The sequence below is a fragment of the Bombina bombina genome, chromosome 4, assembly GCF_027579735.1.
Source record: "Bombina bombina isolate aBomBom1 chromosome 4, aBomBom1.pri, whole genome shotgun sequence".
NCBI classification, from domain to species: domain Eukaryota; kingdom Metazoa; phylum Chordata; class Amphibia; order Anura; family Bombinatoridae; genus Bombina; species Bombina bombina.
Genome location: NC_069502.1, coordinates 317,435,822 through 317,463,712, shown reverse-complemented (window position 1 = coordinate 317,463,712; position 27,891 = coordinate 317,435,822). Strand labels below are relative to the sequence as shown.

General features: G+C 37.3%; 1 protein-coding gene across 1 annotated transcript in view; it reads left to right on the top strand.

Moving 5' to 3' along the window:
* The window catches only part of MINDY4B (MINDY family member 4B), a 109,692-nt gene extending 82,693 nt beyond the window's left edge, over positions 1-26,999 (top strand). Inside the window, exon 12 of the mRNA XM_053711725.1 lies at positions 26,857-26,999. Within this exon, the coding sequence (XP_053567700.1) occupies positions 26,857-26,999 (143 nt within the window). The remainder of the gene's footprint in view (positions 1-26,856) is intronic.
* The last annotated feature ends 892 nt before the right edge of the window (positions 27,000-27,891 follow it).

Genomic DNA, 27,891 nt, shown 5'->3' with positions numbered 1-27,891 from the left:
ATTAACCCCTAATCTGCCCCCCCTACACCGTCGCCACCTATAATAAATTTATTAACCCCTATCCTGCCCCCCACTACGCCGCCGCCACTGTAATAAAATTATTAACCCCTAAACCTAAGTCTAACACTAACCCTAACGCCCCCCTAACTTAAATATTAATTAAATAAATCTAAATAATATTTTTATTATTAACTAAATGAATCCTATTTAAAACTAAATACTTACCTTTAAAATAAACCCTAATATAGCTACAATGTAATTAATAATTATATTCTAGCTATTTTAGGATTTATTTTTATTTTACAGGCAACTTTCAATTTATTTTAACTAGGTACAATAGCTATTAAATAGTTATTAACTATTTAATAGCTTACCTAGCTAAAATAAACTGAAATTTACCTGTAAAATAAATCCTAACCTAAGTTACAATTACACCTAACACTACACTATACTTTAATAAATTATTCCTATTTAAAACTAAATACTTACCTGTAAAATAAACCCTAATATAGCTACAATATAAATAATAATTATATTGTAGCTATCTTAGGATTTATATTTATTTTACAGGTAACTTTGTATTTATTTTAGCTAGTTAGAATAGTTATTAAATAGTTATTAACTATTTAATAACTACCTAGCAAAAAGAAATACAAAATTACCTGTAAAATAAATCCTAACCTAAGTTACAATTAAACCTAATACTACACTATCATTAAATTAATTAAATAAACTACCTACAAATAACTACAATTAAATACAATTACATAAACTAACTAAAGTACAAAAAATAAAAAAAGCTAAGTTACAAAAAATAAAAAAATAAGTTACAAACATTTTAAAAATATTACAACAATTTTAAGCTACTTACACCTAATCTAAGCCCCCGAATAAAATAACAAACCCCCCCAAAATAAAAAAATGCCCTACCCTATTCTAAATTAAATAAAGTTCAAAGCTCTTTTACCTTACCAGCCCTTAAAAGGGCCATTTGTGGGGGCATGCCCCAAAGAAAACAGCTCTTTTGCCTGTAAAAGAAAAATACAACACCCCCCCAACATTAAAACCCACCACCCACATACCCCTAATCTAACCCAAACCCCCCTTACAAAAACCTAACACTAATCCCCTGAAGATCATCCTACCTTGTCTTCACTCAGCCGAGCAGCGATGGAACCGAAGTGGACATCCGGAGCGGAAGAAGTTAATCCTCCAAGCGGCGCTGAAGAAATCTTCCATCCGATGAAGTCATCATCCAGGCGGCGCTGAAGAAGTCTTTGATCCGGCCGATGTCATCTTCCAAGAGGCGCTGAAGATGTCTTCTATCCGGGCGATGTCATCTTCCAAGCCGGGTCTTGAATCTTCCTCCCGCCGACGCGGAACCTCCTTCTTCACCGACGGACTACGACGAATGAAGGCTCCTTTAAGGGACGTCATCCAAGATGGCGTCCCCTCAATTCCGATTGGCTGATAGGATTCTATCAGCCAATCGGAATTAAGGTAGGAAAAATCTGATTGGCTGATGGAATCAGCCAATCAGATTGAGCTTGCATTCTATTGGCTGTTCCGATCAACCAATAGAATGCAAGCTCAATCTGATTGGCTGATTCCATTTTTCTTTTACAGGCAAAAGAGCTGTTTTCTTTGGGGCATGCCCCCACAAATGGCCCTTTTAAGGGCTGGTAAGGTAAAAGAGCTTTGAACTTTATTTAATTTAGAATAGGGTAGGGCATTTTTTTATTTTGGGGGGGTTTGTTATTTTATTCGGGGGCTTAGATTAGGTGTAAGTAGCTTAAAATTGTTGTAATATTTTTAAAATGTTTGTAACTTATTTTTTTATTTTTTGTAACTTAGCTTTTTTTATTTTTTGTACTTTAGTTAGTTTATGTAATTGTATTTAATTGTAGTTATTTGTAGGTAGTTTATTTAATTAATTTAATGATAGTGTAGTATTAGGTTTAATTGTAACTTAGGTTAGGATTTATTTTACAGGTAATTTTGTATTTCTTTTAGCTAGGTAGTTATTAAATAGTTAATAACTATTTAATAACTATTCTAACTAGCTAAAATAAATACAAAGTTACCTGTAAAATAAATATAAATCCTAAGATAGCTACAATATAATTATTATTTATATTGTAGCTATATTAGGGTTTATTTTACAGGTAAGTATTTAGTTTTAAATAGGAATAATTTATTAAAGTATAGTGTAGTGTTAGGTGTAATTGTAACTTAGGTTAGGATTTATTTTACAGGTAAATTTCAGTTTATTTTAGCTAGGTAAGCTATTAAATAGTTAATAACTATTTAATAGCTATTGTACCTAGTTAAAATAAATTGAAAGTTGCCTGTAAAATAAAAATAAATCCTAAAATAGCTAGAATATAATTATTAATTACATTGTAGCTATATTAGGGTTTATTTTAAAGGTAAGTATTTAGTTTTAAATAGGATTCATTTAGTTAATAATAAAAATATTATTTAGATTTATTTAATTAATATTTAAGTTAGGGGGGCGTTAGGGTTAGTGTTAGACTTAGGTTTAGGGGTTAATAATTTTATTACAGTGGTGGCGGCGTAGTGGGGGGCAGGATAGGGGTTAATAAATTTATTATAGGTGGCGACGGTGTAGGGGGGGCAGATTAGGGGTTAATAAATTTATTATAGGTGGCGACGGGTTCAGGGAGCGGCGGTGTTTAGACTCGGGGTACATGTTAGGGTGTTAGGTGTAGACAGCTCCCATAGGAATGAATGGGATGTCTGTCAGCAGCGAACTTGTACTTTCGCTATGGTCAGACTCCCATTGATTCCTATGGGATCCGCCGCCTCCAGGGGTGGCGGTTTGAAAACCAGGTACGCTGAGCCGTAAAAGTGCCGAGCGTACCTGCTAGTCATTTGATAACTAGCAAAAGTAGTGAGAATGTGCCGCACTTGTGTGCGGAACATCTGGAGTGACGTAAGAATCGATCTGTGTCGGACTGAGTCCGGCGGATCGAAGCTTACGTCACTAAATTCTACTTTAGCCAGTCTCGAGCCTTTGATAACTAAGGCGAATCAGCCTCGCCACAAATACGCTGCGGAATTCCAGCGTATTTGAGGTTGATGGCTTGATAACTAGGCCCCATTGTCATGGAAGTTTCTCTTCTAGTCATTTCTTCCACTAGACGAGATTCTGAATTATCAGTGCTGTATTCTGATACCCCCTTTTTTTCATCAGGATAAAGCAGTTTTTCAGACTAAATATGATTTTCTTCCAAAGATAGTGTCTACAGAGAATATTAATTAGTAAATTGTGCTTCCTTTGCTGTGTCCAAATCCTTCAAACTCCAAGGAATGCCTACTACACAATTTGGATGTGGCCAAAGCCTTAACATTTTATCTTCAGGCTATTAAAGTTTTTCGACAGACTTCTAACTTTTTTGTCCACTTTTCAGGTTCCAGAAAGGGTAAAAAAGCTACTGCGGTGGCCTTGGCTTCATGGCTGAAGCCAACTATTCCTAAGGCTTCCTTGGTTGCCGGAAACTGCCTCCCAAAAGAGTAACTACTCATTCTACTAGATCTGTATCTACTTCCTGGGCCTTCAAAAATGACACTTCCTTGGAAGAAATTTGCAAGGTAGCAACTTGGTCTTCACGCTATACCTTTTCTAAATTTTATCATTTTAATATTTATTCTTCTTTCAAAGCTGCTTTTGCAGGAAATCAGGCAAATAGGAACTGCCATCATTTGTCCCACCCATCCTCAACTTGGACTCTCAGTTTGCGTATTGTACCCCACATGTTATGGGCACCTATGATAGGAGTCCATAGGACCTACCTGGGAATTTTTTGCTATATGGGAAACAGTTCTTATTTGCACCTCTTAACCCTGCTTACTGTCTTCCCTACCTTTTATGTCTCTCACCTCTACTCGGCTATATGTAAACTGAGTGGGAAGAGGAGGTAGGCGGGATTAAAAGTTGTTGTGGGGGGTTCTTGACCTCCTCCTGGTGATGAGAAATATATCCCACATGTTATAAACACCTATGGATGCTCGAAAGAAAGAAATTTATCATTACGTTTAAATTCTGTTTTTGATGTGTTTTGTGACACTTTTTTGTCTTGCATAACACTTACCTAGAGCTCTGAGGTAGTAGTAATCATTCTAACGTAAATCGTGACTGCACTCACGCGTTCACATTTACTTTCAACTTGTAACATGAACACTTATTCTGATGCGCGCAAACAGCCACAATAAACCTAATATCCCTTGCGTGAGCACCACTCGTAATCTGGCCCTAAGTGTTAAACAATCTAAACACCATTTATACAAAGACATGATGGGTATGCTGGGTATGTTTGCTCAATAATGTTTTTAAATGTTTAATATTTTTAAAGGTATTATCAATCATTAATTGAGAAAGCCTTGTTTTCAAGAATGCTGTGGGAGATTATTTTACTAAAGAATAAAGTGGTCACAAGTTATATCATATTCTATACAGGGATTTTAACAGTTAACAGTTCTTATACATTGAATTGTTAAATTGCTAAGTTATGAGGTTTAAAATATTACCAACAATTCGAAATCTCACTGTACAGAAGATTAGTCTTTGCCAGGTTTCTATTACTGTAAAAAAGATGGTGATACTAGGTTCTAGTGTTGTAAATTTCAATTATTGAAAACACGATTTTTGGGACTTCTATTTTCTGTGAAAAGCCCATGCAAAAGATCTCAGTTGATATTAAACAGTGTTAAATATAATATAAATCCCTTTTAAGAACACTAAATTACTGTAAATTACAAACACAAAAATGTAATTGGTACACGCCATTTCTAGATATTGTGGTCATAATTTTGTTTTTTTTTCCCATTTCCTGCAGATCTTTTTGTATTTCTTTTAGCTAGGTAGTTATTAAATAGTTAATAACTATTTAATAACTATTCTAACTAGCTAAAATAAATACAAAGTTACCTGTAAAATAAATATAAATCCTAAGATAGCTACAATATAATTATTATTTATATTGTAGCTATATTAGGGTTTATTTTACAGGTGAGTATTTAGTTTTAAATAGGAATAATTTATTAAAGTATAGTGTAGTGTTAGGTGTAATTGTAACTTAGGTTAGGATTTATTTTACAGGTAAATTTCAGTTTATTTTAGCTAGGTAAGCTATTAAATAGTTAATAACTATTTAATAGCTATTGTACCTAGTTAAAATAAATTGAAAGTTGCCTGTAAAATAAAAATAAATCCTAAAATAGCTAGAATATAATTATTAATTACATTGTAGCTATATTAGGGTTTATTTTAAAGGTAAGTATTTAGTTTTAAATAGGATTAATTTAGTTAATAATAAAAATATTATTTAGATTTATTTAATTAATATTTAAGTTAGGGGGGCGTTAGGGTTAGTGTTAGACTTAGGTTTAGGGGTTAATAATTTTATTACAGTGGCGGCGGTGTAGTGGGGGGCAGGATAGGGGTTAATAAATTTATTATAGGTGACGACGGTGTAGGGGGGCAGGATAGGGGTTAATAGGTTTAATATAGGTTGCGGCGGGTTCAGGGAGCGATGGTTTAGGGGTTAAACTATTTATTTAGTTTCGGCGAGGTGCGGGATCAGCAGGATAGGGGTTGATAATTTTATTATAGAGGGCGACAGTATGGGGGGGGCAGGATAGGGGTTACTAGGTATACTGTAGGTGGCAGCGGTGTCCGGGAGCGGCGGTTTAGGGGTTAATACATTTATAAGACTTGCGGCAGGGTCTAGGAGCGGCGGTTTAGGGGTTAATACATTTATAAGAGTTGCGGCGGGGTCTAGGAGCGGCGGTTTAGGGGTTAGTAACTTTATTTAGTTGCGGGGGGCTCCGGGGGCGCCGGTATAGGGGGTAGAACAGTGTAGTTTAGTGTGAGTGCTTAGTGACAGGCTAGCAATAAAGCTGTGAAAAAGCCGAAGAGCAGCGAGATCGGATGAGTGATAACTCTCACAGTCCGCTGCTCATCGCCCCGCGGCTTTTTGACAGCTTTATTTGATAACTTAGGCGAACGTATTCAAGGTCCGCGGCGGCGAAGGTAGGCGAGCTTAGGCGGGCGTATTGGGCCGGCGAAGTCAGAAAAGTAGACAGCTTGATAACTACCCCCCAATAACTTCAGTTCCAAAGTATGCATCGGTTCAAAGGGGGAACCTTACAAAACATAAATAAATTAAAATTCCAAGAGGGAGAAATGGACCTAATAAAAGGATACATTCTCACCAAGGCTTACACAAAAGTTTGAACATCAGGCAACTTAGCCAGTTTTTTATGAAACAAAACAGATAAGGCTGAAATCTGACACTTTAAAGAACTAGCCGACAGACCATTATCCAGTCTATCCTGAAGGAACTGAAAGATTCTGGGGATTCTAAAATATTTCCAAGGGAAATCTATAGAACACCAAAGAAAGTAAGCTTTCTAGATCTTATGATAAATCCTTTGCGTGACGGGCTTTCTGGCTTGTAGTAAAGAAGAGATAACAGAATCTGAAAAACCTCTGTTTTTGAGAACTAGGCGTTCAACCTCCACGGCGTCAAATTAAAAGACCTGAGATCCGGATGAAACAAAGGTCCTTGAGACAGCAGATCTTTCCTTAGGGGTAGAGACCATGAAGGAAGAGATGACATCTAAATTAGGTCAGCATACCAAGTTTGATTCTGGCAGTGATTCTTCAAAGAAAAAAAAAAAAACGGGGGGAAAAAGATAGGCCAGTTTACAATTCCAAGGATAGAGAAGAGACTAGGAAGTTTGTGGTTCAATTTGGATGCCATTAGATCTATTTCCGGAAGACACCATTTCATGACTAATTGATTGAAGACGTCCTGATGAAGAGTCCATTCTCCTGAATGATTGGACTAATGACTTAGGTAATCTGCCTCCCAAATGTTCACTCCGGAAATGGGAATACCCGATAGAGTGCATTGGTTTTCCTCTGCCCAAAACAGAATGTGATATACCACTCACATAAGTAAGAGACTTCGACTCCCTCCCTGATGATTGATGTACACTACGGCAGTGACATTGTCTGACCAGAGCTAAATTATTTTTTTTCTGCTTGAGAAGGGGCCAAGAGTGAAGAACCCAAATATTTGCTTGAAGTTCTAGGATGTTGATAGGAAAAAATCCAAAACTTCACCCCAACCCATCAAACCTGTGTCCTTAGTAACCACAGTCCAGATGGGCCGAAGAAATGAACCTCCAAGGGGCAAAAAGAGACTTCCCCTCCACCATGAGTGAGATAGTTTGATTGAAGAAATGAGATTTATCTGCTGTTCCAGTTGAAAACAATCCTTTGACCACTGTTGAAGCATGGACAATTGGAGAGGACAAAGATGAAAGCTAGCAAAAGGTACGGTGTCTAACGGTGCCACCATAAGACCCACTACTTCCATTAATTGTGCTACAGATGGAGAATGAACCATCTGTAGAGAACAACAGGCAGTCTGAAGTTTGCTTCTGAGAGTATCTGTGAGAAAAATACACATTTGAACAGAGTGTATTATCACTCCCTCAAAAACCACCCTTGTGACTGGAGATAAGGAACTTTTGGGAACATTGATTTTTCCATCCATTTTCCTGATCGAAAGAAAATATTCTGTGGGTATGAGCAGTAGCCAGAAAAAGAGATGCAGCTTGTATCAAAATATCCCCAAATAAGAGGCAATGGAAATTCCCTGTGCTCTAATCACTGCAACGAGAGACCCTAATACCTTCATGCAGTGGCGTCACTAGGGGGGTGCGGGTGTATTAAAAGAAATACAATGTTGAGATGCATAGATTTTTTTTATTAGAGGGGCTGGCATTTGTGAACATTAGTGGGACTGGGGAAGTTGTAGACACACAATTTTTTTGTTGAGCCAGTGCTGCAATTTCAACAAATAGTTTTCCCGGCTGCTTTTGCTTGTTTGTACTTTGCTCCTCCACCTGCCCAATTTCAATATGAATGTTGTGGGCGTGCCGTGGGGCTTGCGAAGTTGCGCTGCTAGCCTAAACCTGCCTGCCTATCTGTGCTCACTGCTCAGTGACGTGTGGAGCAGTGGAGTCACTCACTGCTGTGCTGTCTTTCTAAATGGGAACCGGGAAATCGTGAGGGGGATGCCTGGCACCTGACCGCATGACTGTCTGGCACTGTCTCTAAAGTGAAAGAGACACGTATGATGCCCACCAGACCGGTACGGTTACGGTACACTAAGTTCACACTGAAGAGGTAGGAGGGGAGTGCAGACGGGGGTCTGGGGGTGGGCAGAGAGCAGAGGTGCTTGGCCATAAGAAGCGGTAGACACGCGGCCCGGGGCTGTGCACTGACAGACTTGGAACAGAGTCAGAGAGCAGAATTTTCATAGTTTGCGCACCTAAACCTTTTCTTTAGTGATTTATTTTTAGATGCTTTGTTTATCTTTCATTTGATGCTCTGCTGAGCCAGGGATCAGCTCTAGGCATGAGCTTCATAATTAATGCAGTGCAGTTTACATATTTTGTATGTGTGTGTGTCGAGTTTTTGTGTGTGTGTGTGTCTCAGTGTTTTTGTGTGTGTGTTTTTGTGTGTGTGTCTGAGTGTGTTTCCGAGTGTTTGTGTGTGCATCTGAGTATGTTTTTAAGTTTGTCTGAGTGTTTGTATGTGTGTGTGCCTGTGTTTTTGTGTGTGTCTGCTTTCTGGGGCGGGTGACACCATAACTTACCGCACCGGGTGACACCAACCCTAGTGACGCCACTGCCTTCATGAAGATGGGAGGGGCTGTGGTCAATCTGAAGGGGAGGGCAACAACTTGGTAATGTTTGTTGAGAAATGCAAATCTTAGAAACTGGAAATGGTCCTTGTGAATTGGGATGTGTAGATAAGCATCCTTTAAAAGGGACACTGAACCCAAATTTTTTCTTTTGTGATTCAGATAGAGCATGACATTTTAAGCAACTTTCTAATTTACTCCTATTATCAAATTTTCTTCATTCTCTTGGTATCTATTTGAAATGCAAGAATGTAAGTTTAGATGCAGGCCCATTTTTGGTGAACAACCTGGGTTGTTCTTGCTGATTAGTGGATAAATTCATCCACCAATAAAAAAAGTGCTGTCCAGAGTTATGAACTCATAAAAAGCTTAGATGCCTTCTTTTTCAAATAAAGATAGGAAGAGAACGAAGACAAATTGATAATAGGAGTAAATTAGAAAGGTGCTTAAAATTGCATGCTCTATGCAGTGTCAGTGTCCCTTTAAGTCTATGGTTGTCAGAAATTGACCTTTCTGAACTAGAGGCAAAACTAAAAACAATCCTGATCCTAGAAAAAGATTGCCCTGAAAAGTGCATTTGGTTGAGCATTGCCTTTAAAAAGGCATTTGGTAGGGCAGTGCTCACTGCTCTTTTGCTGCCCAAAAAAATCCATATACTAAAAAAGATTGCCCTTAAAATGGCATTTGGCTGGGCATTGCCCTTAGAAGGGCATTTGGTAGGGCAGTGCCCACAGGATTTTTGCTGCCCAAAAGATGTGTAGATAAGCACAGAAATTGACCTTCCTGAACTAGAAGCAAAATGGAACATATTGTTTCCATTTTGAAAGAAGGTACAGAAACAAATTTGTTCAGAGTCTTTAGGTCCAGGATTCAAGAATCAGAATTCAAGGGACACCATCTTGGATGACGTCCCATAAAGGGAACCTTCAGTGTAAGGCTGAGACCGTATGAAGAGGATGCTCCGCACCGGATGTCTTGAAGATGGAGCTGCTCCGCGTCGGAAGGATGAAGATAGAAGATGCCGTCTGGATGAAAACTTCTGCCCGCCTGGAGGACGACTTCTTGCCTCTTGGATGAAGACTTCTCCCGGCTTTGTTGAGGACTTCTTGCCGCTTGGATAAAGACTTCTCCCGGCTGGATGAGGATGGATGTCCGGTCTTCAAAAACTGTATGTGGATCTTCGGGGGTTAGTGTTAGGTTTTTTTAAGAGTTTATTGGGTGGGTTTTATTTTCAGATTAGGGACTTTGGGCACCGTAGAAGAGCTAAATGCCCTTTTAAGGGCAATGCTCATACAAATGCCCTTTTCAGGGCAATGGGGAGCTTAGGTTTTTTAGGTAGGTTTTTATTTGGGGGGGGTTGGTTGTGTGGGTGGTGGGTTTTACTGTTGGGGGGTTGTTTGTATTTTTATTTACAGGTAAAAGAGCTGATTTCTTTGTGGCAATGCCCCGCAAAAGGCCCTTTTAAGGGCCATTGGCAGTTTAGTGTAGGCTAGGGTTTTTTTTATTTTGGGGGGCTTTTTTATTTTGATAGGGCTATTAGATTAGGTGTAATTAGTTTAAATATTTGATCATTTCTTTTTTATTTTGTGTAATTTAGTGTTTATTATTTTTTGTAATTTAGATAAATGTATTTTTTTTAATTTAATTTATTTAATTTTAATGTAATGTTAAGTTTAACTGTAAGAAAGGTTAGGTTTTATTTTACAGGTAAATTTGTATTTATTTTTACTAGGTAGTTAGTAAACTATTTTACTAACTAGTCTACCTAGTTAAAATAAATACAAACTTACCTGTGAAATAAAAATAAAACCTAAGATAGCTACAATATAACTATTAGTTATATTGTAGCTTGCTTAGGTTTTATTTTACAGGTATTTATTTACTTTTAAATAGGAATAATTTAGGTATTAATTGTAATTTTTATTTGCAATTATTTTAATTATGTTAAAGTTAGTGGGTGTTAGGGTTAGACGTAGGGTTAGGTTTAGGGGTTAATAACTTTAGTATAGTGGCGGCGACATTGGGGCAGCAGATTAGGGGTCAAGTGTAGTTAGCTGGTGGCGATTTTGGGGACAGCAGATTAGGGGTTAATAACAGTAATGTAGGTTGCGGTGATGTTAGGGACAGCAGATTAGGGGTTAATAAGTGTATGTAGGTGGCGACGACATTGGGGGGCAGCAGATTTGAGTTTAATAATATTTAACTAGTGTTTACAATGTGGGAGTTCGGTGGTTTAGGGGTTAATATGTTTATTATAGTGGCGGCGATGTCCGGAGCGGCAGATTAGGAGTTAATAATTTTATTTTAGTGTTTGCGATGTGGGAGGGCCTCAGTTTCGGAATTAATAGGTAGTGTATGGGTGTTAGTGTACTTTGTAACACTTTAGTTATGAGTTTTATGCTACAGCTTTGTAACGTAAAACGCATAACTACTGCCTTTCAGGTGACGGTACAGATCTTGTAGTTATAGGCTGTACCGCTCACTTTTTGGCCGGACAGGCAAACTCGTAATACTGGCGCTGTGGAAGTCCCATTGAAATAGGACTTTTTGAAAGGTGCAGTAGTTACGTTGCGTGACGGCCAAAAAAGTGTGCGGTACAGCTGTACCTACAAGACTCGTAATAGCAGCGGTAGTGAAAAAGCAGCGTTATACTCATAACACAAAACTCGTAATCTAGCCATGAGTTAGTGTTAGTTTAGGTTTTCTTTATTTTGGGTTTTTTTTTTTTGTTTTTTTTTAAAAGGGATTCTTAATTTTAATCCAGGCATAACTGTGTTTATATTTGGTAGTGTTGTTTTTTTGTTTTCTGCAATGTTAGTTTTTTTTTTTAGGTAAATTTAGTAATTCTGTTGGGTTTTTTTTTTAACTTAAGCGGTTTTAGCTTAGAGGTGGGGGGGTGTTAGGTAGTTAAGTAGTGTAGGGGTAGTTTGCGTTGGTTTTTTTTGGTGGTATAGGGGTTAATAGGTTAGGGGACTTATTGCATTGGGGGTTGTGGTGGTATATGGGGTTAATTGTTTAGAGGGGCTTATTGCATTTGGGGGTTGTGGCGGTATAGGGGTTAATAGGTTATGGGGTATTGGCAGTATAGGGGTTAAGTAGTGTAGGTGGTGTTTGCGGTAGGCTATTGGTGGTGTAGGGGTTAATAGGTTAGGAAGTTTATTGTGGTAGGCCATTGGCAGTTTAGAGGTTAGTTAGTGCAGGATTAATTTGCGGTGGTGGGTTATGGTAGTTAAGGGGTATATAGGTATAGTTATTAGGTTGTGTGCTATATATTTAAAAGGGATCCTTTACTTTACATCACCAATGTCGGTGCCGATACTGCATGGAACATTTCGCCAGCATCACCACCCATTGCGATATAAAGTTAAACGCCCCTCTGCAATGCTGCCTTTAAAGAGTAATGTCACCGATTTTTATATATTTTGCCGGCATTCTTGACATTGCATCAGATCCCTTTTGAATATATTGCCACCTTGCAGCACTTTCGATCATCGGGCCATAGTATTTTGAGGAGATCTATAGTGGAGATAAGAAGGCGCCAAACATAGGGTGATATCGTCTCTAACTGGATGCACACTCGGGTAACAGATAGAATGGATACTTACAAACACAGCGGCACCACAATGTGCCTAGCAAAACAGACCGGGACCTCAACCGTCGCCCGGAAGACCAACCAATGGTGTGCACCAAGCCTCCCGCAGTCACGTGAGTAGTATGGCCAATCACGAACCCTTAGGCTCACACACCTTTCTTCCAAGTTTCCGAATGAGCTAAACAGCAACAGTGTAGACAAACCAGGTGTCCCATACACTGCAATCTCTGGAAATTGATTGGTTATGATATAGGGGTAAAGAGGAAACCCACTCCAACGAGGTACTATAAAAACAATTTATTTAAAATGTCTTTAAAATCAGCAACGCGTTTCTCGGCCACGCAGGGCCGTTTCATCAGGCTTTAATACACAGTGTAACATTCCCGCTGCTTAAGTACCTCTTCTAACCAATCACAACAGTTTCTACCTAACACACCTTTAAGGGGGACGGATATATTGTTCTCAATGATTGCATCTATTTTAAACACCATTGGGACTAATGCTGTTACCCATAACATTCGTTATGCCACAAGGACACCATTATAAACATGATTCACAAACTCTACCATCACATTATATGGCATTTTCTAATAAATAATATTAAGGACCTATAAATGTGTTAATTGTAACCTCAAATTTACCTCATATGGTTTTATGATATAAATATTATAACATCAAAACAAAAGGTGTCTATACAAACTATATCATCCATTACATATTCCTTAACAATTTACCTAAATGACATATTTGTTCATTGTTTTATTTTATTTTAGATCTTATATATTCAATTATAGATTTCTCAAAAATAATCCATTGTGTCGTTATTAGTAGATGTCAATATTAGACTAGCTATGATTATTATAAGCAAAAAAATATTGTAATGTTGTGTCTCACACCCAATCCTATTCATATTATCGTGCCTGAGTGTCTTATTACCCATTGATTATTGAACCCTATATGATATATAGTCATTATTTTGTTTATTTAATCATTTAGTTATTTTATTATTTAAAGGCTGCAAGGTCAATATTCATATTTAGACCTAGTGGATGTAAGGTTTGTAACCTGTATATCCAAAAGGTCTCTCTTTGCCTTAATCTGAAGAAACGGTTGTAAAAATCAGATTTGGAGATATGTTCTATTGGAGTTATTTTTAAACAGCAAGGGTTCCCATCATGTTTTACATTACAGTGTCTAGATACACTGTGTAATTTATAATTCTTTTTAATATTACGAAAGTGTTCGGACCATCTCACACTTAGGCGTCTGCAGGTGCGTCCTATATATTGATATCCACAGATGTAGGTTAACAAGTATATTATGTAGTTGGATGCGCATGTCATTCGACTACTCATTCTGAATATTTTGGAAGTAACATTAGATTGAAATGTGTTCACATTATTGGTTATATGGTCACACATCTTACATTTCTTATTATTACATTTGAAACTACCTTTTCTTAGTCGTTCACTGATGGTATTTTTATTCCCAAGATGGTTTAGTCTTTCTCCATTATTTTTATTTTGCATGGGTTTAACCTTGTTCTTAACTATTTTACTGGGTGCTAAAATCCTTTTTAAGTTTGGTGCTTTTTTGAAAACTACTGTAGGATTTTCCAATGTTTGTCTATGCTCCTTTTGATCATATCATGATTACAATTATATTCTGTGATAAACATAACTTGGTTTTGTCGACTCTCTTGGGATAGATTAGGATTTTTAGAGAAATATGAATTTCTATCATCATTTTTGGCTCTCTCATACCCACTATTGATGATATGTTCTGGATACCTTTTTTCTCTAAATCTTTTTTTAAGAATTTGACTCTGAGACTCATAATCTATTATGTTACTACAATTTCTACGGACTCGTTTAAATTGCCTATAGGGCACATTAGTCTTCCATGGGCGATGGTGATTGCTCCTATAGTCAAGGTAACTATTACAGTCAACTTGCTTAAAATGGGTACTAGTAATAATTCTATTGTTATCAAAACGTAAAGATAAATCCAAAAATACAACACCACTATCATCTATTGTGCTAGTGAATTTTAAACCTCTATTGTTATTATTTAAGTGTTTAACAAAATTTTCTGCTGATGATTTGTCGCCTTTCCAGACGACAATCAAATCATCTATAAAGCGGCCATAGTATACCAGGTTCGCCCCAAACTTTGAGTCATAAATAAATTGTTGTTCAAATGACCCCATGTAAATAGTATTTTGAAGTGTAGAAAAAATCAGTGAAATCCCCTTGAGCCAAATAAATAGGCATGGGCACTAAATGTCTGCTAGGTGCCAGATGGGGGTAGACATGACTCCAAAATGCTAAGCAAAACTGAGAGTAGATGGGAATAAAGATATATTCCAGAAAACTTAGCAGCACCCCTCCACTGTGTCTTACCAGCTTGCTGAGGCCTTTCTTCCTCATAGAATGCTGATCCAGTAGAGAGCCCCTCTATTGCAAATAAATATACTGCAGATGATACATGTGGATATACCTGCAACCCTTCCGGTGGAGGCTAAAGGACAAGGTATTCATTCACCCCCACTTCACTCGGAATCTTGGAGAAATTATCTTTCAGTCTTCCCAGAGTGAAGATAGAAGGAGGTACTAGGTCTTACGTCAGGTCTGAGCTCTCAATAAATGATTGGATAGAAAATAATAAAAGCTTGCTCGCAGAGCACCTCTTTCAACCTCCCTCCTCGGCGGCCAAGAACTAACTAAATAGGGAAAGGAGGTGGGAGGGATTAAAAGCTTTTGTGAAAACAAAAAGCTTACTTCTAGCGCAGTTAACGCGCGAGCAAGAGCAATAAATTGCGCTTAACTCATAATCTAGCCCTTTTTTTTAATTATATTTTTATTGAGGTTCAATTTAAGGCATACACACTATAAATGGCAACAAAGTTATACAGTTATATTGTTTCCAGGTGTACAATCAGTATAAACAACATAAATATAACATCTACTGTATATATGACAAGATACAGGGCTATCATTAGACATAATGTTTGCCGGTTAGATTATACGCCCAGATTATACGAATATTATATAAGGCCAGTTTTGGACCTTAACGATCAAAAGGGCAGCACCCTTGCAGTACCATAGACAGTGTAAAACTACAGAAGGCAACAATAAACTAAAGGGGACCACTCTTGGGTCCCAAATAATGAACCCCCAAATTTTTATTTTTACTTTATAGCATACATAATACAATTAACCCCAGTTGTTGATCATCATGACTTGTACAGAGGGGATCCCCAGAAAGAATGTAGTAGCCTCTGTTGGACCCTGCATTTTCAATTCTACCTATAGGGGGATGTGATAGGGGATATGTAGAATGAACGAAACATATAGGGCCACTTTTGGACCCTCTGGACTGTGGTTGTAAACAAGAATAAATTACGTAAACTAGCATAAGACATAATAACTTTGTGGAGTAAAGAAAAATCATATACCTCAAATAGCCAACTATAGCTTGTATCAAGTATCTATATTCAACAATCCCTATAGTAACATATTAAACAGCAAGCAAGTAAATAGGGTAGTAAACGATTATTGCCTCTATTGTGTGGATTGTCTATGGTTAATTCTGATATACTATCAACCATAGTAATAAAATTCCAAATTGTAGGGAGGAAATGTTACAGTCTTTATTAAGGCTACTCTATGGCATCTGTTTATCAAGCCGCCAACCGGAAATACTCTGGAATTCCGCAACGAATTTGTGGCGAGCCTGATTCCCCTTAGTTATCAAACGCTACAGACTGGTAAAAGTAGAATTTCGTGACGTAACATACGATCCGCCGGACTCAATCCGACACAGATCGATGCTTACGTCATTAAAGATGTTCCGAATGCAAATTCGGCACAATCTGACTACTTTTGCTAGTTATCAAATACCTACCAGTTACGCTCGCCACTATTCCGGCCCAGTGTACCTGGTTTTTAATCTGCTGCCCTGGAAGTGGCGGATGCCATAGGAATCAAGGGGAGTCTGAAAGCAGTGAAAGCTCATGTTCGCTGCTGCCCGATATCCCATTGATTCCTATGGTAACGTTTACACCTAACACCCTAACATGTACCCCGAGTCTAAACACCCCTAATCTGCCCCCCCTACATCGCTGCCACCTACATTATATTTATTAACCCCTAATCTGCCCCCCTACACCGCCGCCACCTACATTATATTTATTAACCCCTAATCTGCCTCCCTACACCACCACCACCTACATTATATTTATTAACACCTAATCTGCCCCCCCTACATTGCCGCCACCTACATTATATTTATTAACCCCTAATCTGCCGCCCCTGACACCACCGCCACCTACATTATATTTATTAACCTCTAATCTGCCCACCCTACACCGCTGATTGGAACAGCCAATAGAATGCGAGCTCAATCCTATTGGCTGATTGGGTCAGCCAATAGGATTGAACTACAATCCTATTGGCTGATTGCATCAGCCAATAGGATTTTTCCTACCTTAATTCCGATTGGCTGATAGAATTCTATCAGCCAATCGGAATTGAAGGGACGCCATCTTGGATGACGTCACTTAAAGGAACCGTCATTGTTCAAGAAGACGTCGGATGAAGAGGAGCTGCTCCGCGCCGGATGGATGAAGATAGAAGATGCCGTCTGGATGAAGACTTCTGCCCATCTGGAGGACCACTTCTGCCCGTCTGGAGGACCACTTCTGCCGGCTTCGTTGAGGACTTCGGCCCGGTTGGGTGAAGACTTCTCCCGGTAAGGTGATCTTCAAGGGGTTAGTGTTAGGTTTTTTTAAGGGGGTACTGGGTGGGTTTTAGAGTAGGGTTTGTTGTGTGGGTGGTGGGTTTTAATGTTGGGGGGCATTTGTACTTTTTTTCACAGGTAAAAGAGCTGATTACTTTGGGGCAATGCCCAGCAAAAGGCCCTTTTAAGGGTTATTTGTAATTTAGTGTAGGGTAGGGCTTTTTTTTATTTTGGGGGGCTTTTTTATTTTGTTAGGGGGATTAGACTAGATATAATTAGTTTTAAAATCTTGTAATTTGTTTATTATTTTCTGTAATTTAGTGTTTGTTTGTTTGTTTTTTTACTAATTTTATTTAATTGTATGTAATTGTATTTAGTTTAGGGAATTCATTTAATTATAGTGTAGTGTTAGGTGTAATTGTAACTTAGGTTAGGTTTTATTTTACAGGTATATTTGTATTTATTTTAACTAGGAAGTTATTAAATAGGTAATAACTATTTAATAAATATTGTACCTAGTTAAAATAAATACAAACTTGCCTGTAAAATAAAAATAAACCCTAAAATAGCTGCAATGTAACTATTAGTTATATTGTAGCTAGCTTAGGGTTTATTTTATAGGTAACTATTTAGTTTTAAATAGGAATAATTTATTTAATGATTGGAATATTTATTTAGATTTATTTAAATTATATTTAAGTTAGTGGGTGTTAGGGTTAGACTTAGGTTTAGGGGTTAATAAATTTAATATAGTGGCGGCGGTGTAGGGGGTGACAGATTAGGAGTTAATAAGTATAATGTAGGTGGCGGTGGGCTCCGGGAGCAGCGGTTTAGGGGTTAAACACTTTATTTAGTTGCGGTGGGGTCCGTGAGCGGCGGTTTAGTGGTTAATACATTTATTAGAGTTGCGGCGGGGTCCGTGAGCGGCGGTTTAGGGGTTAATACATTTATTAGAGTTGCTCTGGGGTCGGGGAGCGGCGGTTTAGAGGGTAAACAGTGTAGTATAGTGGCAGTGTTTAGTGGCAGGGTACCAATAAAGCTGGGAAAAAGCTGAAGAGCAGCGAGATCGATGACTGTTAGTTAACAACAGTCCGCTGCTCATCGCCCCTTACTTGGTACGTGGCTTTTTGACAGCTTTTTTGGTAACTTTGGAGAATGCGGCATGTTAGGTGATCTTAGGCGAGCGTATTGGTGCCGTTGAATGCAAGTAAGTTGACGGCTTGATAAGTAGATGCCTATATCTTTACAGTAAGCTATCTCCAAAATCAAATTCCTTTTCTAGTGTATATACAGCCAAAAAAAGAAAACCTTCCTCACTTGTAAATCTAAAGTTGTGGTTCTACTCCCACCTAGTGGATAAATCTAGTATGTTTGTGAGATTCCAGAAAAATGTACACAAAATCTACCATCCACCTAGGGACATATTTTCTAGGGTTTCAAAACTGCATTAAGAGTAATTATTAAGAGTAATTATAAATAGGTACAAATACCAAATTCTGTTATTCTAGAAAGGATAAGACTCTTAAGCGCTTTAAGCTAATACCCCATAAGGAAAGATTTACAATGCAAAAATTATAGTTTGAAATATCAAAATTTATTTATCTCTGTTTGTTTGAAATATCAAAATTCATTGATCTCTGTTTGTTTGAAATATCAAAATTTATTTATCCCTGTTTGTTTGAAATATCAAAATTTATTTATCTCTGTTATATATATCTCTATTTATGTTCTGTCTAGGTTCTACACATTCCTGCATTAAAATCACAGGCTTAAACTAAAATATACAAGTATGGGAAGAAAACTCCTCTAGAAATATAGATGGCAAGATAAGAGCTTCAACACTATTAAGCAAGTTGCAAACCATTATTTGCCTGAATTTACAGATGATAGTTAGTACCCACCTCAACGTATACATACTGAGAATATAAACATGGTAATACATTGCATATACACATTTCAATATAAGCCTACAAACGGCTCAGAAGTTAGTGTATTAGGCTTTAGGCTTATGCTAAACTTGTAATGCAAAATACACAACTAGTTAATAAAATATTAAACTATAGGTGGGGGTTAATTCTAAGCTAGGTAACGGGTCTTGTAAATAACAGGAGATCTATCACATTCTATCACTATTAACAGAAGTACTGATCTCTTCTTAAGTATATAGGCAGAATATGATCAACTGTAATGTAAAGATAAAAGGAGAAGGAATATTAACTGAATCATTCCATATAACTTCACATAATCATTAGGGCTGAGACAGACTAGTCGACTAATCGATTAGTTGATAAGTATTGCATTTTTCGACTAGTATGGCATTAGTCGATTAATGATATATTAAATTACGCTATATTTTGACAGTCAAAAACAGCCCGTAGCCTATTAGCCGTAGAGTACTACCGATTGTGGATTGTCTCACTTGGCAGCAGTTATGACGTGTTATTTTGTAGATGAAATACATTTTGCTAACCGAAAAAAATAGCATCTTCAACAAAAAGTCCTGCTTGGAAAATCAACCAAGTACAGTGGCAAGCGGACCAGCCGAAAAGCAACGTCGCACTGTTACTGCTATGGCAACATTATTCGGAGATGACTACTACACAGAGGACATGATGTCTCTGCAAACCCGAGCTGGACAAATACATGCAAGATGAGTGCAACTGAATTCCTCCATTTGAAGACCCTCTGGCATGGTAGAAGGCAAATGAATGCAAGTACAGGAAATTATCACGGCTAGCGAAAGCATACCTGTGCATCCCGGCAACATCTGTACCATCTGAACAAGTTTTCTCAGCTGCGGGCCTGATAGTCAACAGACTACGTAATTGTCTACTCCCGGAGCATGTGGACATGCTCATTTTTCTTAACAAGAACAATTAATTAAAATAATATGGAGATTGCCAAATAGTTGATGTTTTTGTTAACTTGCATGGACGCGCTTTGCAGATTTTGTTTTTTGTTCATTTATTTATACTAACTCATGCCTATTTTTTTATTCACTGGAATTTTTAACACACAAAGGTTTGTGTGAGTTTCCGCAGAGTGTAGGCTTACTGTAAGATTGGTAGTCTAAGTATCGAGTGTAGTTTTGTTTGAGTAGTTTTACGTGCTGTAAATAAAAAAAACGAACTGGTTAATAAATGGTCTAATGTATTTTGTTGTTATGGCCAGGAAACATATATTTCCTGGCATAGTGGGGCAAAGACATTATCTATTGTAAGGCTATATTCATGACATTAATATATTTATGCGTTAATTAATGGGAGACAATACGCAATTTTTTTACAACGTTTACAGGTAATTTGCAATTGTAATTGATAGAAAAACTTGGGATAAATACTTACGACTTGACATGCTTCCGGCTCTTCTGCCCTACAAAGGCAAAATACCGTAACTCGCATGAATCTGAATGTCTCCTGAGTAAAAGTAGATCTAGCATAATTTTTAACCTAAAATGTATTAGGGTTGTTGGCTAGGTTTTAAAAATAAATTAAAAAAGAACATTACATATTACAATTACATTAAAAATATTTCGCATTTAATACCGATTTTCTGGCAAGACGGGGTAGGGCCGACTAGTCAACAGCAACAGATGTCAACTAGTCGATAGTAAAAATATTATTCATGCACACCCCTAATAATTATTATAGTGAGAATAGGTCACAATAAATTAGGAAAAATTACAGTAGGTGAGAGGTAGGTTTACTGAACCAAATCTACTCTCAAAAACAATATTGAAAGTGAAGTTCAGAGAACCAGTATAAGAATGTTGAACACTGGTAAGCAGGGTTAAATGCAAACTGATATTCACACAGCCAAGAGTACATAGGTAGATTCTTTCTTGGAAGGCAAGCAGGAGGTTAAATGCAAACTGATAATTACACAGCTTAGAGTACACAGGTAGATTCCTTGCAGGAAGGCAAGCAGCCATCTTGGTCACTGGTTGGAAACAGCCCCCATAATCAAGCCCTTAATCAGAAGCACCACTCACAGGTTTCATTTATCAAGCTGTGCATGCAGCTTTGGAGACCGTTCGCTACAGGCTAAATCAGACCTGCAGTCAATAGTTAAGAAGAAGAAGCTTCCAAACCTTTACGCCAGCTCTCAGCTGGCGGATTCAAAGCACTCCAGACAAGTTCGCCCAGGGTGATTGGCAGCCCCTACTCACGCGCCTTTGGGCTAGTGTGAGCAGGGGGCAGCATTGCACAAGTGATCCCAGGCTGACAGGTTTGTTGAAGCCCATAGAGGTTTTGGATTTTTATTTCGGTGAGCAACAGCCCTTATTAGCTGTTAACATTGCTGTTATGGGGAAAAAGAGATGTAATATCATGTGACTCATCAACCTTAGCTGTGTTTGACTCAGAAAGATTGTAAAAGATATTGTCCAATTCTCTTTTTACCATATCAAATGAGAATTTTAGAAAGATTATAATCAATTCAATTGTTAAGAAAATGTATAATGCAACTAGTTTGTATGTATATAATAATAACTGAACTTAAAAAAAAAGAAATAAGATATGAGTCATATTAATACAGGCCTGTGTGCTGATTTGTGATTAACTGGCAGTAGTTTGGACAAGTGAGGTTGATCTGCTTCAATTTTCCAACCAAATTAAACATTTCCTCCCTCTCACTTCCATTTTAACCTGTCCTCCCCAACTGCGCAAAATACCATGCAAAGTTACTTCTTTTCTCTTATATCTACTCTTTCCTAAACTTTTCTCTACTTTCAACTCTCTCCTCTCCCCGCCTGCACCCCCCCTCTATTTGTCTTTAGTATGCAAGACCTGGCAGACTACTTTTTAAACAAAACACATACAACCCGAAGTACCCTCCTGACACCAACCTGCAATCTTCCCACTCTACCTTCAGTCACTTCCACTGCCACTCTCTGCACCTTCTCTCCAGCCACTAAGAATAAAGTTTGCTCCTTACTATCTTCCTCACACCTTACTACCTGTCCTCTCGACCTTCTCCATTCCCAGCTAATACCTTCTCTGTCTTCCAACCTCACTATTGCTCTTACTCACATCTTCAACCTATCCCTTTCTACAGGTTAATTCCCTCTTCTTTCAAATATGCAAAAGTCACTTCAATACTCAAAAAACCCTCCCTTGATTCTTATTCTCCTGCAAACCTAACACCCCCCTAACTTTAATTTAAAATTACAATATAACTATATTTAAATAAATAAAAACTTACCTGTGAAATAAAAATAAACCTAACATTAAACTATAAATTAACCTAACGTAACTATTCTAATAACATTTTAAAAAAACTACCAATTATCAAATCTAAATTACAAATTTAAAAAACCTAACACTACGGAAAAAAAATAAAAAAAATCTAAAATTACATAAAATAATAAACACTAAATGATGAAAAATAAAAAACACTAAGCTTACAAAAAATAATAAACAAAATTATCAAAAATAAAAACAATTACACCTAATCTAATAGCCCTATAAAAATAAAAAAGCCCCCCAAAATAAAAACACCCCTTAGCCTACAATAAACTACCAATAGCCCTTAAAAGGGCCTTTTGTAGGGCATTGCCCTAAGTTAAACAGCTCTTTTACCTGTAAAAAAAAATACAAAGTCCCCCCAACAGTAAAACCCAGCTACTAAACAACCCCCCAAAATAAAAAACCTAACTCTAAAAAAAACCTAAGCTATCCATTGCCCCTAAAGGGGCATTTGTATAGGCATTGCCTTTAAAAGGACATTTAGCTCTTTTTCACTGCCCTTAAAAGGGCATTCAGCTCTTTTACAAAAGCCCAAATCCCTAATCTAAAAACAAAACACTCAAAAAACTGAAATGTTCAAATCAGCCAATAGGATTTCAGTAGCTCTCATCCTATTGGCTGTTTTGAATTTGAAGAATCAAATCAGCCAATAGGAATGCAAGGTACGCCATTTTGAAACGGCTACCTTGCATTCAACTTCAGTGTACGATGGTGACCGTATGAAGAGGACGCTCCACTCAGGATGGGATTGGCTTCCAGGATAGCTCCTCTCCGCGCCGCCGGGATTAGGATAAAAGACGTCCCCAAGATTAATGAAGGTGTCGCCACCTGGATGAAGACTTCTTGCCGCCTGGATGAAGATGGATGTCCGGACTTCAGGAACCGTGAGTAGATATTCTGGGGTTAGTGTTAGGTTTTTTGTTTTTTTTGGGGGTGTTTTTTTTTTATATTAGGGCTTTGGGCTTTTGTAAAAGAGCTGAATGCCCTTTTAACGACAGTGAAAAAGAGCTGAATGCCCTTTTAAGGGCAATGCCCATACAAATGCCCCATTAGGGGCAATGGTAAGCTTAGGTGTTTGGGTGGTGGGTTTTACTGTTGGGGGGACTTTGTATATTTTTACAGGTAAAAGAGCTGTTTAACTTAGGGCAATGCCCTACAAAAGGCCCTATTGGTAGTTTATTGTAGGCTGGGGGGGGTATTTTATATTTATAGGGCTATTAGATTAGGTGTAATTGTTTTTATTTTTGATCATTTCGTTTATTATTTTTGTAAGCTTAGCTTTTTTTATTTTTCGTAATTTAGTGTTTATTATTTTTTGCAATTTTAGATTTTTTTATTTTTTTCGTAGTGTTAGGCTTTTTTAAATTTGTAATTTAGATTTGTGAATTGGTAATTTTTTTATTTTATTAGAATAGTTATGTGAGGTTAATTTACAGATTAAAGTTAGGTTTATTTTTTATTTGGTGTGTTAAGCTTTTTAGGGCTTATAGATAGAGAGGGCGCCTAGGGCTAAAGGTATCAGACACCAATATAGTGTAAAAAATTATTTAATAAAAATCAAACTATAAACATAAGAATCAACATATAAACATAAAATCAACTAATCTAAATAGGGACGTCTCCCTAGGTATTTATAAAATCCTATGTAACGGCTAGTTGCTAAAATGTATTAAATATAAGAGTTCAGATAAACAAAAAATACATGTATGATCTGTAAACTTGCATAAATCAGTCAATAGCTAAAACTCAAGATAGATAAAACAAACACCTTTGCATAGGTTAAAAAATTAGATAAGCATATGCCCAAAGGATACAGCAGATATTCACTGTATGATATAGATTAGCGTGTTATTTTCCAATAGAGGAGATTAGTCCTGTATATGTCCAGTATATTTGAAAACGTAAAGTGCTTAGTGTCAAAGTTATAACATTGATGAAGCAGTATTTTACTTTACTTTACCGCCTGTGAAGTCTTCAGTCACACCAGGGACCGCTGCGGGAGCCAAGACAGTCTCTCCCGAATTGCAAACACAGATCTCACACGTGTGTATGGACGGCCGTTTACGGACGGCGTCTGACGTCACGCCTGGTCCGTATTGTTTCTTATGTAGGCTGTATAGTAGCGTACTGATATTCAGTGTAACCAAATTGTAGATTTTTTAGCTTCTTCGATGCCCAAGCCCCCTATTCACAGGTTTAAGCATGCAGGTACAGTTGGATATTCAGATTCATCCACACTGTCAGAAATTTGTAGTGAAGAAATTAACCCGGGTTAGAAATAGCGATATTGTTCCTAGATGGGGTGAACTTTATTCACTCTTAGTAAGCTGCTACAAAGTCACAAGGTAATCGACGCGTTTCACCCACCTGTGGGCTTTATCAAGATGATCAAGATCGCTATTTCTAACCCGGGTTAATTTCTTCACTACAAATTTCTGACAGTGTGGATGAATCTGAATATCCAACTGTACCTGCAAGCTTAAACCTGTGAATAGGGGGCTTGGGCATCGAAGAAGCTGAAAAAATCTACAATTTGGTTACACTGAATATCAGTACGCTACTATACAGCCTACATAAGAAACAATACGGACCAGGCGTCACGTCAGACGCCGTCCGTAAACGGCCGTCCATACACACGTGTGAGATCTGTGTTTGCAATTCGGGAGAGACTGTCTTGGCTCCCGCAGCGGTCCCTGGTGTGACTGAAGACTTCACAGGCGGTAAAGTAAAGTAAAATACTGCTTCATCAATGTTATAACTTTGACACTAAGCACTTTACGTTTTCAAATATACTGGACATATACAGGACTAATCTCCTCTATTGGAAAATAACACGCTAATCTATATCATACAGTGAATATCTGCTGTATCCTTTGGGCATATGCTTATCTAATTTTTTAACCTATGCAAAGGTGTTTGTTTTATCTATCTTGAGTTTTAGCTATTGACTGATTTATGCAAGTTTACAGATCATACATGTATTTTTTATTTATCTGAACTCTTATATTTAATACATTTTAGCAACTAGCCGTTACATAGGATTTTATAAATACCTAGGGAGACGTCCCTATTTAGATTAGTTGATTTTATGTTTATATGTTGATTCTTATGTTTATAGTTTGATTTTTATTAAATAATTTTTTACACTATATTGGTGTCTGATACCTTTAGCCCTAGGCGCCCTCTCTATCTATAAGCCCTAAAAAGCTTAACACACCATTTCTATCACATCTTGACACTTTTTAGGGATAGTGTCTCTTAGAGAGGTGTTTGGTATTAGTTCCTAAGCGCACTTCTAAACTCCTGCTTTCTCTTAACTTATTTTTTATTTCACAGGTAAGTTTTTATTTATTTAAATATAGTTATATTGTAATTTAATTTAATTTAAAGTAAGGGGGTGTTAGGTTTAGGGGTTAACAGTTTAATTTAGTGTTTTGCAATGTGGGGGGCCTGCGGTTTAGGGGTCAATTTATTTAGTGGCAGCGATGTGGGAGGCAGGAGGTTTAGGGGTTAATATGTTTATTTAGTGGCGGTGATGTGGGAGGCCGGAGGTTTAGGGGTTAATAGGTTTATTTAGTGGTGGCGATGTGGAAGGCTGGAGGTTTAGGGGTAAATAACGTTATTATAGTGTCGGCGATGTCAGGGAGATGTCAGGTTAAATAGTGTTGGTGATGTGGGTGGGCGGCAGATTAGGGGTTAACAAGTTTATTTAATAGTCGCGATGTGGGTGGGCGGCAGATTAGGGGTTAATATGTTTTAAATAGTGTTTGTGATGCAGAAGGGTGGCGGTTTAGGGGTTAATAGGTAGTTTATGGGTTTTAGTGTACTTTGTAACACTTTAGTTATGAGTTTTATTAAACTTTTTTTTTCTCCGCAATATCCATAACTACTGGTCTCAGATGGCGGTATGGATCGTGTCAGTATAGGCTGTAACGCAAGCTTTTTAGCCTGAACGCACAACCTGTAATGCCGGCGCTATGAAAACTCCATACAAAAACGTCATTTTTTTGAGTGTGGAATGGACGTTATGTTACAGGCTTAAATGCTTGCGGTATAGCTATACCGACACGACTTGTAATATGCGTTCCTGGCCATAATGCTCGAATGGCCATTTTTTCAGTGTTAAAAGCCGTACCGCAACACTTGTAATCTAGCCGTCTGTTAGATATAGAAGAAGTTGTTCTCACCTCCTGTTTCTTACCCGCCTACCCTTCTAGATGTTAAATTCCCATTAGAATAGGGCCCTCAATTCCTCCTGAATTTTTATCACATTTTGTCTTGTTTCTTTCAAGTTTTGTATCATTGTTTTATTTGAACAAATTGTACCCATGGACAGTGCTTTGGATTATGTTGGTGCTATATAAATAAAGTATAATAATAATAAATTAATATAAGCTAATACACATATGATATAATGATTATCATTAAAGAACAACACATTCTAGCAAGAACAATAGCATAACACATATTTCTAAAACTATTCTATTGTGTAGACTGTTTCAAGAAAATCAACATTAATCGTATCTTTTTTCAGATACTCATTCACATCACTGGGAAGGAAAGTATAAATCAGATGGAAGTGATCCAGAAAAGAAGTTCCCCTCACTGGAAATGACTATCAGAACTAAATGGGACGGAGCAGCTATTAACTGGAATTCTACTGTTCCTTTCTTTTAAGGATTATCCATTTATCTAATTTGCTCAAGAAACTAAAGACTCAAGTCTAGTTTACAGCATCCTAACAATTTGATTTCACCTTTTAAACACACTTTTTTACTCAGCTTTTGACTTTGACTGACATAGTTGATTATTATTTATTTATTTTTATCATTATAACCCACGTTATCACATATAATTCACATCATTATCATGAATATATTTAATTATGTGTATTGCTGGATGGAAGGTCCATTAATATTTAAATCCCAACTTTTAAATAAAGATGAATAATAAACTTTTCACATAATGTGACTAAACATATTTATATGACTGAATATAAACCTTGCAATTAAATATGAGATCAGAACCTAGTAACTGCATATTTAGCAGTGTGAGAAAAACTAGAATTAACTGAATGAGTCACTCTTCAGAGTCACATAATGACAAAGAAACAAGTAAAAATGCAGGTACTAAATTATGCTAAAATTACTTTTGTTATATTTAGCTTTGATTAACTTACTATTTAAAGAAATATAATGAAGCATAATGGTTTAAAACTCCCTTCATATAAGTATATTCAGGGCCGTCTTTAACACAGGGCAAAAGGGGCAGCTGCCCAGGACCCAGTTTCTGTTGAGGGGCCCAAGAGTCCAAAAAAAAAAACATTTTTTTTTTTTTTATGGTTCATTCCAGACTGCTGATGTGACATGGGGAACACACACATTCAATCCTAATACTATCACAGTCAAAAGTACTCTGCTTATATATTTTTTTTTAAAAAAACTGTGCCAGACCGTGCCGGTGTCATGTGACATGCCAAGCTATTGCCATGTGCTGTTTTAGATGTGCACTGTGCAGCACTGAATGCAAAGCCCTAACTCGGCATCCAGCCATTCCCACTGCATCATAA